The following is a 16,734-nucleotide window of genomic DNA, read 5'->3' on the forward strand; positions in this document are numbered from 1 at the left end:
ACCCATTTGACTTCTGACTCCTCTACTCAGGGTAAAGACCCTCTTATGTTCGGGGCTGCAAGTGATGGGGTGATGGGGTGCTACGTTCCTCCTCCATCATTTACTGGGAGCTCTTACCAGAGTAAGTGTGAAACTACCAGTCCCTAAATTTGAAAACTGCCTTTTGTCCAGTCTGAATAAGCGGATGATTTTGCTAGTGCCGCCACAGTCTTTTGAAGGTGATGCCCTACATCCGACCAATGTGAAAGTACATATTTAACCCTTTTATTCAAGATCTATAATTGTTCTATGTCAGTTTTCTTTACTTGCATGCTGGTTCCTCAGGCTGAACCTCAGGTTAGCGCTTTGCGCAAGAGTCACCACCCTTATACCGTCAATACCAGCCTGTTTCTTTTTGCACCTTCTGCTCTATCACATGCGCTGTGATCTCCTGCTGGGGTGGCCTCCTCCTGCCCTGCACCTTATACAAGTCTAGGGGATCTGCTGACACTTAGAGGTCTGTTGTACTCAACCGATAAAACAACAAAGACGTCGGGCTGCAGCTTGGCTTTCTCTACTTGGACGGAGCATCCTTTCCTTGCTTGCCCTAGGCACACTGCTGCAGAGCGTGCAGGCTACACTTCCGGAGGGACGGTTGCAGTGCGTGAAGCAACACAATTTAGGGGAGAGTTAATTTTTCCAGACAACTCTCATTCATGCAAGGCAATGTTTTTTGGGGTCAGAGGAGGGTGACTTTCCATGCAGAGTTGCAGTTAGTTGCCTGATACGCCTGCTGCGGGACCTGGCATTGGTGCAGACATATCCAGCGCTGGAGGTTTCCACAGCTCAGGCGGTTGCAGATGCCTTTGGGCAATGGATCTCACTGTGTGAACCTGATCTCTCACCCATGGTCGAGAGCAGTGGCCCATTTTAGAACTGCCACTGCCAGAGAAACTGCCATTAGATTATTTTTTCCTCAGTTTGTTTTAGATTTGCTGTTTCTCTTATGTTGTGTTGGCACCTTGATGCCAGGTTTTGGTTTGCGATAAGGTGAAGGTACAGGCTGGCATTCTGAACCACCCTGAAGTTGTCATTTGTGAACAGCAAGTGAAGTGTTAAAAATCCTTCTCTGGATTCAGAAGGGACATATAAAATAGATTTCTTCTCCCTTCGTGTGTGAGAATAATTAAATAGGTTAAAATTAAGGCAAGAACTTGATGAAAATACCCCTCCAGAGTACCTCAGGAAGTAGTTGAGGCAGCCCATGAACCATCAGTGATTATAGCCAGGAACCTATGGCTTTAACCTACATGGTTAAAGTAGGGCAGAAAAACACCTGTCTATTAAAGAAGAAAAATAAGGACTCAGTAAATTGTAGACTTTAGTGCTTATAGAAATATTAAAACAAATTATTCAGCAATTTACTTTGATCATTTGGAGGATAATAAGGGAATCAAAACTAAAAAGTCGATTTTCCAATTACAAATCTTGTAAAATTAATGTAATTACTCATCTGATAGCATAACTGTTCTTGCAGAGAATGTATATATGTGAAACAGAAGTAAATAGTAGATTCTTCCCAAGGGCCATTTCTGTTTCCTTTAGCGCTTGGTCAATGCTTTGACTGTAATCACCGTTTATATGTTGCTGCTTGTTCTTTCCTCCTGTAAGTTTTATTTAATGGCTTCTTGACAAGCATTTCTCATGTGTAGAGCTAATTCCAAAGTCATATCTCGGTTATTATTTCTTCAATTTCCCTCCATTGAACACTCTCTCCAAACCTCTGCTGGTGGTGTTTCCTCCGGGGGTGGCTGAACGCAGCACACCTTTTAAAAGCAAACAGCGTCCCGGACTTCTGACTGCTATTTTGGACTGTCATGAGTCTGTGCTCAATCTGCCTGTGTTTCCAAGTCACACTGAAGCCCAGGCCAGGCTTGGCTGACCTCCCAGGAGTGAAGATCAAAGGAGGTATATCGTGGGTTATGTTTGATTTTTGGGATGATTTTCTACCAGGATGGAGCTTGACCCACAGCTGCACTGGGTGACACTCCCAGGCACACAGCACTTCAGGTGCTTGTTACTTACTGACTGGTGTTGTACACTCATGGTTTTGCCATCAGGAACATTCAGGGTTAGATTCTGCGTCTCTGTCCCTTTTTTCCATGTTTTTATCCTCAGGGAGAGGGGGAGAAGATGCTCAGGTGCCACCCAAGCCTCAGAGGTCTTCCTTTCTTTCCTGGAATGGAACAGCAAGTTGATTTTGTTATTTGCTATTTAAATAAGCAGCAAAGAAGGTTATCCTAGTCTATTTGTTCTCATTTTGGATGTAAATGTTTGTGCTTCTTTATTTCTGGGAAGTTTGTAACTAGGTACATACTTGGGTAATAATGAAAGATTTTAGTTTTTTTACTAATCATGAGGAAGGCATCAGAAAAGTATTGAAAAATTGTTATTCCCTCTCAAAAAAAAAAAATCTTACTCTGAACTGTTTCTCTAGAAGTACATGTGGAGAATGATGGATTATGTGGGTTTGGGGTTTCTCTTTTTTATAAATAACGTGTTGTTTTCAGTATGTGTGCATCTTCTTGAACACGTGTGTAGATGTAGAGGAAAGAGCCCTCAGAAAACACAATAACATCAGTAAAATGACCCAAAAGTTACACAACTTTAACCGTCGGCATCTTGTGGCTGCCCATCGTTTGGGAAGTCGCTACCTTTTTCTGGAAGGTGGTTTTCTGAGCAAAGCTGAGAACCCAGGGAGGATGCCAGACCCTTACAAGATGCTGGGCCCAGGGAATGATGGGAATCTGGGGGTACCAGTGACCCCCCTAAAAGGACCGCTGAGAGCTGACACGTCTCCAAGAGAGACAATGACAGGGACTGAAAGGGACAGCATGTTTTTCAGCTGCGAGAGGATGACGGCAGGGATAGATGATGCTTACCACAGCCTGCAAAAACCGCTAAGGGCTAGGATGAGGAAAAGTGTGTAATTCTGCCCTTTGATCTGTATCTTTTCTGTGTCGGGATAATGATGTTTTTATTGTGAAAAGATTTGTCAGAGGGCACACTGGACAGTTTATCGCTCCTTCCCAGAATGATAAAGTGTCAAATACACTAGAGGTGCTGCACAGAATTTAGAAATGAGGGTATTTGTGACATATTCAGAGTCAGAATGGCCAACTGGGGCATTTCTGTGCAAACAGCAGTCAGAGCAGAGCATACCGTAGCCACAGGAACAAACCCAACAGAAATGCAAAGGCATTGGAGTACTGTTTGCGCTTTAACCTAAAAACATTGTAAATAGTCTTGAATTACCACTGAGAGAGCTGGAATTTTGCGATTTATTAGAGAAGACTATGCTGTGTTTCAAGTAAATATTGTAGAGTCTCAACACTGCTTGAAATATGGATCTTTAAAATACTTGCTTTTACTGATTCTTACACTATAAACGAGGCAGACTTTTTATGATACAGCACTACAGAAATTTTAAAAATATCTCACTGTAGGCATCATACAGTTACTTGTGAATTTTGCAGGTTAAATATACTGTGAGCATATTAAACGGAAAAGAAACACTATATTTTTGGTTAAATATATTGGGACTGTTAATTTTCTAATCTTGTGCTAGTGTTACGATGTACTTTTTGCTGAAGTCTAGAACTATTCATTTAATCATTAATCTCATCCACACGTGGACGGATGTAGAAAATGATTGTGACATTACGTTACTTTTAGTAAGTGCTTGAAATGAAAACAAAAAACCTTAAAATAAGTCTGATAAATATTTATAAGTAAGTTGAGACACACTCCCCCTATTAGATGCAGACTTGAACTCCATTAACACTTGGTTCATTGAGGCCTGGCATTTGTGTATATTGAGGTTGCTGACTTAGATTTCCAAGGTCTTTGTTATGGAATATTTGGAGCTCTTCCTTGCTAATTAGAATTATGCACACATTGAGCTGACTGAACCCTCCAATGCCTATTAATTACAATTTTCTGGCCTTTCAAGTGCCAAGACTAGTATATTGCTGTAGGTGTCATCACCCTGCACTTTCACCTCACAAGTTAGACCGCCCAAAAGGATTTGAAAGACTATAACATTCCTCCAAAAGGACTTGATTCTTTTAAATATTTTTTTTTCTGAAGCAAAGTTTAACTACCCTCAAAGTTCAATGTTTTGAATTCCAACTTCGGGCCAAGTTTGGAAGTGGCTGATTTTTATATGGAATGAATTGACACCCTAGTTAAAAAACTCCTCCTACCTGAGGATTTTATAATAAAAATGTTATGTCTTCTGTAAATAGCTTGGGTAAAATGTAATGGGCAGGAGGAGCAATTAATAATTCGGGCATTTTTTGCCAGTTTTATAGGATCAGCTATGCTGAAGTGTTATTACAGTTGAATTAGTAACTGTTTTGTCTGTGTTTCTGTGTATATACACACATGTATATAAATACATTCTGTAAATGGTAACTGATTTATATAGGTAGACTAGAATTAATAGCCTAATCTATCCATTCCCAGATAATATTTCACAAATATGACAATCCGATGATTCACGGTGCTTTGCAATCTATGAAGTTGTGGATTGCTTTTGGGTCTTAATCAACAGTGATTTCTGTCATTGCCAGATACGATGGAAGGGATAATGCAAGAGCAGGATCTGCGAGACTCTGGGATGCTTTGTTCTTTGTAGCTTGCCAGGGCACTGTCATTTATCTCGAGTCAAAACAAGCTTGGTTGGGTCTCTGTAGTGACGTTTTTGGAAAGGTTAGTGGATTATCAATAGTTACTTTAGAGGTACATGCCAAAGGGAAAGAAACACAGAGGAGACAGAAATAAAAAACAGGTTTAAATTCCTTTGTGAATTTTGTTATGAATTGTAAAAGGGCACAGCAGTCAAATCAAGTTGATGTTTGACAATCCTGGGAGATGTGAATTTTCCTGTGGGAAGTAATGAGAGCTGATTGTCAGAGCTTCGGCTACTAATGCAAAACCCAGAAATGCTGTGCTCTCTCTGGACTTGGGTTCTTTTCTATTGCCTCTGTGAGTTTTATTCATAGACCTTGGGGAGGACTTGAAAGGGAGATGAGGGGAAGAGTCCACTGAGGTTTAGCAGAACAAAAGAAATCCAAAAAGAGATGGAAATGCAATAACGAACTCCAATTATCCATGTAGTGACAGTGTGCAATCTCTATACTGTTACAATTAATAATTTATTGTCCCAATGTCCTGGATTAGAAGACTTTTAAAGATTCATTAGGATTGACTTTCTTCTTTGGGCATGCTCTTAGGTATTTTGAAGATTGAACACTGTAATTTGGGAGAAGATACACTGCCTTTTTCAGATGTAGAGGTTCAATTCATTCTTCAAGCACAGAACTAAACTCAGAATTAACTAGGAACTGAATAATCCCTCTTACAAATTTGTGAAATGCCTTTACTAAAATGCCTCGATACTTGTCCTTCCTTCTTCATTTTTTCCTTCACATTCTATGAGAAGCAATTTCTCCATCCGAGTCCTGTGTTCCAGCTCACACGTCCAAATTATCCGTCAGCTGCAGCTTTCCTAGTGCCTTGCAAAACGCTTTGGCACAGCAGGTCATTGATCTTCTAGTCTAGCTTGAAGGTAGCTGAAATGCCAATATAGGTTCTAGCTGGTTTTTTCCTGATCTTTACTCCAATGATGTATGGATTACAACATTGAAAATGTATTCCCTAATTCTTGGGTAAGGATTAGGGATCTGTAGCATGGGAATTTTTCCCTCAAATTGAAGCCATATCCTAAATTGGGAAACACACCAAACCAGCTAATACTGTATTTTCTGGCCCTCTGTATTGCCTGCTGTATTTTCTAGAAACAGTGAAGTTTATGTCATTAAAAATAATAGAATTACTCAGCTGAGTATATCCTCAAGAGTGAAAAAAGGCATGTATGCACATGCAATGCTTCAGCAAGAACAACACTAAACATTTGAAAATTAATCATATCATGCAATATAAAAAACAATCTTGGCAGGAACAATTGCAGTTTCTTGCGCCCCTCTGTCCATGTTGGCAGCAGCAACCACTGCTAAGTGACAGTGTCCTTCCTCGGGGGCCAGATCTCATTGGTGAAATGTGGATTCTAAGACTAAGAATATGCAACAGAGGGAAAGAGCAGATCTGCTTCCTTTAAGTAAATGAATTGTTTTCATGGCAGTGAGGATGTGGCAAAGCCAGAACCAGAAACCAGGATTTCAGGCACGTGATGATGCCATTTATTTTTCTGCCGCTGCCAGGGAGGCAAATGTGGCAGCAGCAGAAGCCAGAGGAGACTGGAAGAAGAAAGGGCAGGTGATCGGGGCAGGAGGGAGCAGAGGGAGGTGTCCAGGGCACCACAAGAGAGTAGGTGACATGGGAAGGGCTTGCAGTTACTGCATCCCCAGGCCTCTGGGGGAAAACAGAAAGTGAAAACACAGAACGGCAGGAGAAGAGCTGTATTTGAAAGGTACTGCTAATTATGATAAAAATTTAGAAACAGAAGCTTAAACAGGAAAAGGGGCATACTGCAAGTATCCCAGGCATTGTGTCCGTTATTTTCTACAGAAAAGCAGATTATGTATGAAAGACAATAGACTTTCTTAATACAGACTGCATCATATACAACTATTTTTCCTCACTTGCTGCATGTGCTGTATGGGTAAAGCTAGCCAAGCTTTCTATTTCCCATATAACATTACTGTAGCCTGCAGATATAATGATTTGGGGGATTTTACATCCAGTGTTGGTGATTGTCATTACTTTGCAATAAATAAAGGTTTTACTGGGAAGAAAACAGAAAGTTTTGATAAATAATGTATTTTCCTTCTGAAGTGCTTTGTAGATGAGAAGGTGGTTTAAAACCGCATCTCTGAATCAGTTCACCTATTAGTGAGATGCAGCCAACTATCAGAGGAAATGTGACTAATGACTAGGGGTGCCAACTGCTGGGCCTGCTTGCTGCTGCTCGTGCTGAATTTTTACGCTTGCCATTTAATTTTTGTTATTTGGATGGTCTGTCTTTTAACACTCAAAAAGATCTTCTTGGGCTGGAAGGCTGGAGTAAAAATGTGTTATGGAAGGGATATGTGGATGTAAAGGACATGCAGATCCCTGGATTTGGAGGTTGTTCATGAGGTTATCTGGGTCAACTAAAAAAGATAAAATAAGAACACTAATAAATGAAATCCCCAGATACCCAGACCCCAGGGAACAAGTGACACCAGAGACGACAGCAGAGAGCAGACCTGTCAGGAGAGGTTCAGCCAGAACATTGCGACTTACACAAAAAGGGGAAATAAGGTTATCATTGGTGTCACGGGAGAGAACTTCCAGCATGCTTTAAAGAGATTGTGGGAACATGTGAAATTTATTTTGCGATGTTTAAGGGAAGGGCCAAAGGCAGTGTCAGAGTGAATCAGGGAGGAACAAGTGTAGGACAATGGAGATGGGAGGGCATAAAAGGCTCTGGTTGTGTGTCAGGAGGCTTGTCTGACTGAGCCCTGTGTCTGGTCACTACAGCCTGTCCCATCTTTTCACGAATCTCAGTTCCTAGCTGGTTTTGATGTGATCTTGCTTTCTGTTCAGCGTTTAGGACCGTGGGGGCATATGTGATTTGTTAGGGAACTTCCGGAAAGACCCGAGGTCCAAGCCGGTGCCTGGATAAGGGGCGTCCGGGGTCTGGGCACAGATATTGCACAGACGTAGCCTGTGGCAGTGTTTGAGGGGACTGTGTTTGACTGGTGTGTTGGTGAATCACACGAGTGATCGTGTGTGTGTGTTTCACTAGCAAATTTCAGTCCTCAGCAGCTGGGCACGAGGAGGAGGACCAGGCCGTCTTTATTTGTGTTTGTGGGTGCCACTACCGACACCACTCTCTGTGAGGGTCCGTGCGTCCATCCTCACCTCTGGAGTACACGTGCCAGCTTACTGCCAGCTGGACCTGGAGGCGGGAGCAGCACTGGTGGCACAGGAGGAGCCTCCTGGGCCTGAGGGTGCACCAAACACAGCTCTCGTGGATGGGGGGGTAGGGAGGCAGGAATCCCCTGGGACGGGAACCCTCCAGTTCCTCTCTCTGTAAGAAGGGGTACTAGTTAGAGCACGCAGAAGAAAGTTTTACCCAAATCGCAGATGCTACTTTCTAGAGCAGCCAGCCTCCCACGTAATTTATGAAATCTGAGGACATCTGAAACTAGGGTGCTGTGAGTTGAAATCTGCTGTATTTGCAAATCCTTAGTAGATAAGACTAAAGTGCTCCACAAATGAAGCATTAAATGGTGCTGTATTTTTAAACTTGCAAAGATTTTCGAACACTGTGGGTAGTAACTTTCTGCATTCTAACTGGTCTGACTCCCTGCTCTCCCTAGGGGAAATGGAAGAGTTAGAAACCCTGTGGCTGACTGGTATTTGCCACAACGAGAAGAATGAAGTCATGAGCAGCCAGCTGGACATTGACAACATGGCAGGAGTGTTTTACATGCTTGCAGCAGCCATGGCACTCAGTTTAATAACCTTTGTCTGGGAGCACTTATTTTACTGGAAACTTAGATTCTGCTTCACTGGAGTCTGCTCAGATAGGCCAGGATTGTTGTTCTCAATCAGCAGGGTGAGTAGTACTTTCATTTTTCCCCTTCAGGCAACAGAGAGAATAAACTCTACCTCCCTAAAACATTATCTTTCCTTTTATTACCACTTGGACATTTGAAATACATTTTAGAGCATCAGCGTGATGCTCCAGAGCTGTCAATGGGCTTAGGATGTACTTGCGCTCCACGGGAAGCCTTTTCTTCATTGCATTATTCTAAGGTATGAATTATCATATGCCAGGATAATCAGTAATCAAGTGCTGAAAACTAATACATTTAGGGGAAATTTTGACGAAGAAATGGTGGAGCTGCTCAGATACAGAAAATGGATTAATTTCCATAAAAAAATCCAAACAAAATAAATGCTAAATTAATGAGAGACATTAGTTCTCGGTTTTGTGGATTTCTTAAGTCGATTTTAAGCAATAAAAATATACGTCAATGTTTTAATAAGCTTTTCTTGATGGCAAACTTGAATAAAGCATGTGAGAAAAGGCCAAACGCAAGTGTCATTGATGTTTGGTTAGACACTAAGACATGTTTTAATGATGACTTTACCAGACCCAAAGTGGATTTACATATCCAAATAACTGGTACTTGTCATAAAATAAGGAAGTATATGGTTTTCTTAGATTTTTGACAAATTAGTTGGGTTTTTGTCTTTTGGGGTTTTTTTAAACACACTACTTGCATTAGGTAATTGATTTTGCTGGATTTTTTTTATAAAGCTGAAGAGAATTGAAAATGATACTAAAATGCCTAATTGCTTTAAAATGTGCTGAAATTACCCTGTTGAGTAAATTGGACTGTATTGGAACTGCATTAAAAATACCCTGCCCTACCCTGTCGGGGATTGTCTAGAAAAGCAGATACGCTTTAATCTGCCCGTTTTACATTTGAACTTTATACTTTTGGCCTTTTACATTTGAAATTCTCCTAACCAATCGGGGGGGGGGAGTACTTATTTCAAAGGCAAATTTCTAAGAATTACGAGTTCACAGGGTCGGAAATGTCAGTTGAGCTCACAGGAGTGACAGACGGGGTTGGAGTTAAAAGACAGGCTTCAGCTTTTCACTCAAAATGAACTCAAATTCAGACTTCAGAAGAGATGGGATTTTTTCATAGGTCCTAGGATAGGAAACAGAAAAGCTAAAATACCATGACTAGAAGCTTTTTTATTTCAGTGAAAGCGAAGAGTACCTTAACCTCCAAGAAGGTTTAGGGGCGTTACTTAATCACTGGTTTAAAAGAATAGTGTCCCTTACTGAAGGTTAGTTACATTTTGTGATGGGAGTAGGGAACTTTTTCGGGTACCTTCTAACCTTGTTTTCTAGAACAAGCAGGGGATGCCAACACAGACCATTGGTTTGTAAAACACTGGCAATTTTTCTCCTTTACAGTGCTGGCAAATATGGCAGAAATTATTCTCCCATATCAACATAAGGAAATGTTAAAAGAATAGATATGTACTTTTAATCTTTCCAGTCATTAGACAAGCAATGTATAATTGTTCTTCATGGTTTAAAAAAAAAAAAAAAAGAAAGTATTTAAAATTGACACCTAATGATCTGTTTTATATTACTCATATTACAGGGTATTTACAGCTGCATTCATGGAGTACACATTGAAGAAAAAAAGAAGTCTCCTGACTTTACTTTGACCAATTCCCAAACCAACATGTTAAAACTACTGCAAACAGCGAAAAATATGACCAATATCAATCCTTCAAGAATTAACTCCCCCAAAAGAACAGCTGATTTTATTCAGAGGGGTTCCTTGATTATGGATATGGTCATGGATAAGGGAAACTTGATGTTTTCTGATAACAGATCCTTTCAGACGAAGGATAACTTTTTTGGTGACAACATGAGTGAACTGCAGACACTTCCTGGCAATCGACATAAGGACAATCTCAACAACTATGTTTTCCAAGGTCAGCATCCTCTCACACTGAATGAGTCCAATCCAAATACAGTAGAGGTTGCAGTAACAGCAGAAGCAAAGGCGAACTCCAGACCCAGGCAGCTTTGGAGGAAATCTGTTGAATCTTTACGTCAAGATTCTGTACGTCAGGGCCAAGGTTCCCAGAGAGAAAACGGGTCCGATGAAAACAGGCAGCTTTCAGTGAAAAGCCAAAGATACCTTCCTGAAGAGATTGCCCATTCAGATGTATCAGAGGCATCAAGCCGAGCTACTTGCCATATGGAACCTGAGAACAACAACAAGCATCACAAAACCAAGGACAATTTTAAAAAAAGGGCAGTAGCATCAAAATACCCAAAAGACTGTAGTGAAGTGGAACTGACATATCTGAAAACCAAACCGAGCTCTCCACGGGATAAAATCTACACGATTGATGCTGACAAGGAGCCAGGATTCCGCTTGGACACACCTCAGTACATCGAAAACATCGTCCTTCCAGATACTATAGAGTTTCCTGATGTTTATCAAGATCACAATGACAACTACAGGAAAGCAGAACACGCAAACAGGACTCCCTTGCATAATGAAGACAGTCTTCCAAATAATGACCAGTATAAACTTTATGCAAAGCACTACACTTTAAAAGATAAAAATGCTTCCCTAGTTGACATGAATGATAGATACAGACAGAATTCCACCCACTGCAGGAGCTGTCTTTCCAATTTGCCCACTTACGCGGGACACTATTCAGGCAGATCTCCCTATAAATGCGACGCGTGCTTGCGGATGGGGAACCTCTATGATATTGAAGAAGATCAGATGCTGCAGGATACAACGAACTTATCACTTCCTGAAGAAGTCTATGATCATAGTTGGTCACAAAACAATGCTCTGCAATATCACAAAAAAAATAAGTTGAGGATTAGCAGGCAACATTCTTTTGATAATATCGCTGATAAGTCCAGGGAAATGGATATTGGAAGACCTTCCCGTAGTATAAGCTTGAAAGAAAGAGAGAAATTTCTACAAAGTAGTCCATATGCAAGCATGTTTAGTGTTCCCTCAAGCAAACTGTTGAGCAACAAGGCCTCACTTTTAACTCATGCTCTAGAGGACAGTAAGCGGAGCAAGTCCCTGTATCCTGTTCACTCAGATGATAATCCCTTCCTGCACTCCTATCGTGATGACCAGCACTTATCTCTTAGGCGAAGTCCGGCTGATCTTTATAAACATTCATTGCCAACAAGAGGAAGAAATGATAATTATTTAAGGTCATCCATACAGTCTACAGCATCATACACTTCCAGGGATGGTCGGATCCATAATGACATGTACATTTCAGAGCATGTTTTGCCTTACGTTGCAAATAGGAATAGCTTGTACTCAGCTCCAAGGGTTTTAAATTCCTGTAGCAATAGACGTGTGTATAAGAAAATGCCTAGCATCGAATCAGATGTTTAAATTTTCCATGAACACTTATCTATAGGGAAAAAATAGTTGCCACCATCTTAGAGGGAGAATTTATCCTTTAACAGTATCCTGCTATGGTAAATGATATGTAAACCTCTCCCTTTCCCAGTGTACTTCTGTACATGAATAGGTAAACTAGTATGCTCTTCACCATCCTTTTAAAATATGTCTTGTTGAAAAGGATAAAAAATAGCCATTTATGTATGCTTTATATATAAATGGCAAGCTGTACGGAAATAGCCCCAATATATGTTGGCAACTATGCTGTTTTGTATCTAATTATTTTACTATTTCGGTTATTCTAATTTATGTTGCTAAGTATCATTCACTGTACTTTTGTCCTTAGAAATGTTTCATGATTTCCTAGTACCGGATAAGCAATATGGTGTGCATGGAGTGTGACACAGACAAAAAGAATTAGGAATGCATTTGCACAGTTTCAAAAGTAAGACTCTAAAAGAGAACAGAAAGCTAGACTTTCAAATATATATTTTAGCTTTATAAGCATTTTCAAAGCCAAATAATAATAAAAAAACCCCCAACCCCTGGGACCTTAATAAATAAAATACAGCGTGTTAGCACAAAATTAGTATGTTCGTTCTAGACTGACAGAAAATAAAGGGAAAGGCTGTAGGCCCAAACATGTGAACTGCTGTGTACCAAAAGGCAGCCCCATGGATACTGGTTAATGATATTGTACAAATGTTTTTCTTACATTTCACATGCACTTACCATTACAAACTAAGTTCATTGAAAAGTCTGCAGTCATCTTGTAAGAAATTTCACAGCTGCCTAATCCAGAGTATATATTTTTAGATATCACTATATGACACTTACCGTGGAGCTGTGGACTTTATTAGTAACCTTGAGGCCTAATGTGTACGCAAGTTTGCATTTGCCCCTTACTGGTGATTACTCAGGGCTGTATAGTATTTCTTTTATTCCTTCACTTCCCAAACCAAATCCCAACCCACTGTAATTCTTTGTTCATAGTGTATTAGTGACATCTAATTAATTGTACATTAATAGTATTAAAGCCGTTAATACAGTATCAAACACCGACAGCCATATATTCAGTGTAATCAGTGAGGAGCGCAATACTATTTATCTCAATGCACAGTGAAGGATTAACACCTTTTGAGGGACTTCTTCCTTCCAGAACATCGTGCATATTTGTTGAACATCAGACCATTTTTTAAAATTTCTCCAATCAAGTCTGTTATGTAAATTGAATATATGCACACATAACTAAGAAACAGTATCTTTCTTATCACTTACTGGTATACAAAGATATTCACATAACAGGGATGCGTTGTTATATGAGTTTACCTCTCGTAAAGATCAATCAGATTATTTCACAAATAAACCATCTGCTACACACCCCTCCTCACCCCCACTGGAAAAAAAGAAACCACTAGATTTTAATGGTATGGGAGTGTGGAAGGGAAGAGAGGAAGCCTTTCATGAGTAGAATGTAGAGCTGTACATTTAAATTTAAACTAAAGAAGTAAATATAATTGCTAATATACTTAAATACAAAAAGCATTCGACAGGTGCTGCTCTCCTGTTCTCCTGCTACTCTGAGAATGGCCTTAGGTTTTTTTGTGTAGAGGAAATTTAGATTATTCAAGCATCATCCTTACATTTCACTGAAGAACAGTGAGCAGGGAAACCATTACACTGTGAATTGGAAAATGTGAATATTACCCTAACTTTTCTCTGAATTTAAACTCTTTTCAATAGAATCGTGCCTGTCAGCTGTAACTGCAGTATCTGCATGCCAGAGGCACGGTATGCAAGCTGTTTAATTTGGAATAGCATACTGCAAAGCAGAGCTGCAAACTGGAGATAATATAAATGATGTATAGGGATAGACAAAATATAGCTTCTTCAATTCTGATTGCAATTTTTTTATTAAACAGATTTAAGCTGACATTAACTACCAAATAGTCCAGAATGAGTTTTCGGTATTTACAGATGTATTTGTATGTTCACCATAATGGTGAAGGATATTTTTTGAAGGAATGGGATATAATGAGGTTTGGGCTTCCGGGCCCCTTTCCAGCTTCCAAAAATCTTGTTATACTTTATTATAAGTATGTTCAGAAAGCATATCTATGGGTATCTGTATGCTGTCCAGAGCAAATATGTGTCGAGTTTTCTTTATTCAACATTTGGTCACAATTTTTGGCCCCAGTTCACCCGGTATGCTTTCTGGTTCCTCACTGGATGTACAGAAGATCCTCACCTGCCCTCAGAGAGATTCACATTTCTTAGGAACAGCCATATGAGCGAAGCAGGACTCGGGTGTTTATGGGATGAACGTTACTTTTCATCAACCAAAACCTTTTCCCAAAGACATAGGTATACTCTTTCTCTTAGGGCTACGGGAAGGCAAATGCACTAAAGGCATATACATTGTTGTAACGAGTTTAATAAAAATATTTCAGGCAAATTTTAATTTCCAATCCAAATCATAGTATATTAAGTAAAATCTAAAGTATTTTGAACTACCTGGTGTGTTTCAGCAGATATGGTATCTGCTGGTATCATACCAAAACCTGCCATGCAAGTCACTGGGAATTTTACCAAGTGAATCATGAAACTCAGTGGTGACTCTCGTCTTTCACATGATCTTAAAGCTCTCAAAATATTTGCTGATCGCTCCAAGTCTTTTGTATCATCACTAGACACGCGTAACTCAATATATAGGCAAGTACTGTATGTGAAGTTCTGGGAAAGAAAAACTCCCGTTTACAACCTCTTCTAAGTAAACTGTTGAGATCCAAATGTAAACATCCTAAACCCAGGTGGATTTATCCTTCTGTGAAATGTAAAAGCAAATTAGCTGTAAAGAAATACATTGCAGTGTTTGCTTTTTCTGATTTTGAGCAGATTTCTGCTGGCTGTAGAGATTTGTTACTATTAGCTGCAAATATGCAATAGAACCACCTCCCCTAAACCAAAACAAATTTAAGAGACAGAGGGAAGACTTGATAATGTTGCACAGCAGTTGTTCACATGGAATTAAAAGGTGCTGCCTTAAAGGAGGAAAAAAACCCAACAAACCCAGATACTGAAAGTAGAGGGAATAAGAATCTGCATGCATTTGTTGTTTTGACCTTGGCATATAATATGCGTGAATAAAGGGGGAAGAAAAGGCTAAAGAGTAGGGTTGTAGGCGAGTAGCTGGTGTGGTTGCAGATGTATACGTGTAAAGAAGAAGAAGCTGGGAAGTTGAAGAAAAGTCTTCAACAGTAGAGCCACAAGCCACAGCTTGTGAGGCTCAGCCGTAGAGCGCGTGGAATTCTGCATATTGCCTGAGCTTTGTTGATATATTTGCACTGACTTTCAGTAAACCGAGATCAAGACTTTCTGTATTTCCCTCTCTCTCACTCTAGCTGCTGCTATTCTTGAAGAGGAGAAAAGAATCTTCCTGCATAAGTGGCCATCCTTTCTGTACCTTTCTGGATGGTGCTGGTGACTTGTTACATTTTCCTGATTACAGCTCTAGCAGTTTGTTGGTCTTTCCTATCACCAAGATTTCCCGTGACTCCAGCTGGAACTGAATCAGGCTGTAAATGATATGGGCCATTCTTGGTAGCATGTCCTGTAGTGTTACACTGCTCCTGGACGACAACTTTTATGGAGGCAGGATATTGAATTGCTGAGGAATGCAGTAGGTACACGGAGGTAAAAACAGCTACATAGACATACCTGCCTCTCGCTTTTTTCCTCTTTTAAAGACATTGTAGAATTTCTTCATGTTTTTGTCTTTCCCTTTTCACCACAGTAAATTTTCCTTTTTCCTTTCAAATGGATTTTGTGTTCTGCTTGTGTTCCTTAGAGCAGTGTAGCCACCCACTAACTTAAACGCATGGAAATAAGATATTTTAATATATAAGATAAAATTAAGGAGAATTAAGAGTTTTTGTATTTCTAGAAAATTTCATTTAATGTTTTTTCAGCTTTTGCTCAGAATTCATTATTCTGCTATGTAAGAAGCTTGGTGAGGAGAAAGAGTGCTGTGGACAAACAGAACCCAAATCACCGTGTTTTAGCAGCATCTCATAAATACATGTCTCTTTCTCTGTGATCTTTGAAGAATACTTAGGAGATGAAGTAAGGCTCACAAAGGAAATTAGAAGTGGTGGGTTTTTTCCTGGTGAAAATTAATCTTTTTACATCGTTTTAAAGAAAGAAAAGCTATAGCTGTGTGTGTAGCGTTGGGTGTCTGTGCTGGAAGGCTCAGCTCTCTCTGTTGCCAGTGGGGGGAGAGAGAGAGGAAGCTCCCTCTGGACGGTAGTTCAGAGCACAAGGTTTGGGAGCAGTTCTGGGTGTGATGCATCCTGGAGATTTTACCTCTCTCTGTTGATTTTTTTAGAAAGTATAGGCTCCCAACGAAGACATCTGAGATAGGTGGGCTTAGAAAAGTAATGGTCTACTTATTCCCAGCCTCAAAATTTGCTAGTTAAATCTGCAAGTGAGTTCCAAGTTAAATCTTGCAGATGCATGGAGGTTCCTGTGCTTATGCAAGTTGTTACTGAGGTAGCACCTGGCACGTGTGGGTTTTGCAGTTCTCCCAGCCTAGTCCCCATCATCGTTTTCTTTGTACCACATGGCTGTCCAGCATGAAATAAAAGTGTCAGAATCTATTCCTTGTAGAATAACTTGCTATTTTCACATTTCTGCAGTGTAGCATATGCATCCTAGTGAAGGGCAAGATTTTGGTACTATTCCTTCCCTTGCTGGG

At 40.1% G+C, this 16,734-nt stretch overlaps 1 protein-coding gene across 1 annotated transcript in view; it reads left to right on the forward strand.

Moving 5' to 3' along the window:
- The window catches only part of GRIN2A (glutamate ionotropic receptor NMDA type subunit 2A), a 180,358-nt gene extending 168,386 nt beyond the window's left edge, over positions 1 to 11,972 (forward strand). Inside the window, exons 12-13 of the mRNA XM_074158266.1 lie at positions 8,370 to 8,608; positions 10,182 to 11,972. Of these exons, the coding sequence (XP_074014367.1) occupies positions 8,370 to 8,608; positions 10,182 to 11,972 (2,030 nt within the window). The remainder of the gene's footprint in view (positions 1 to 8,369; positions 8,609 to 10,181) is intronic.
- The last annotated feature ends 4,762 nt before the right edge of the window (positions 11,973 to 16,734 follow it).

This window comes from Numenius arquata, chromosome 14 (genome assembly GCF_964106895.1).
Source record: "Numenius arquata chromosome 14, bNumArq3.hap1.1, whole genome shotgun sequence".
NCBI lineage: Eukaryota > Metazoa > Chordata > Aves > Charadriiformes > Scolopacidae > Numenius > Numenius arquata.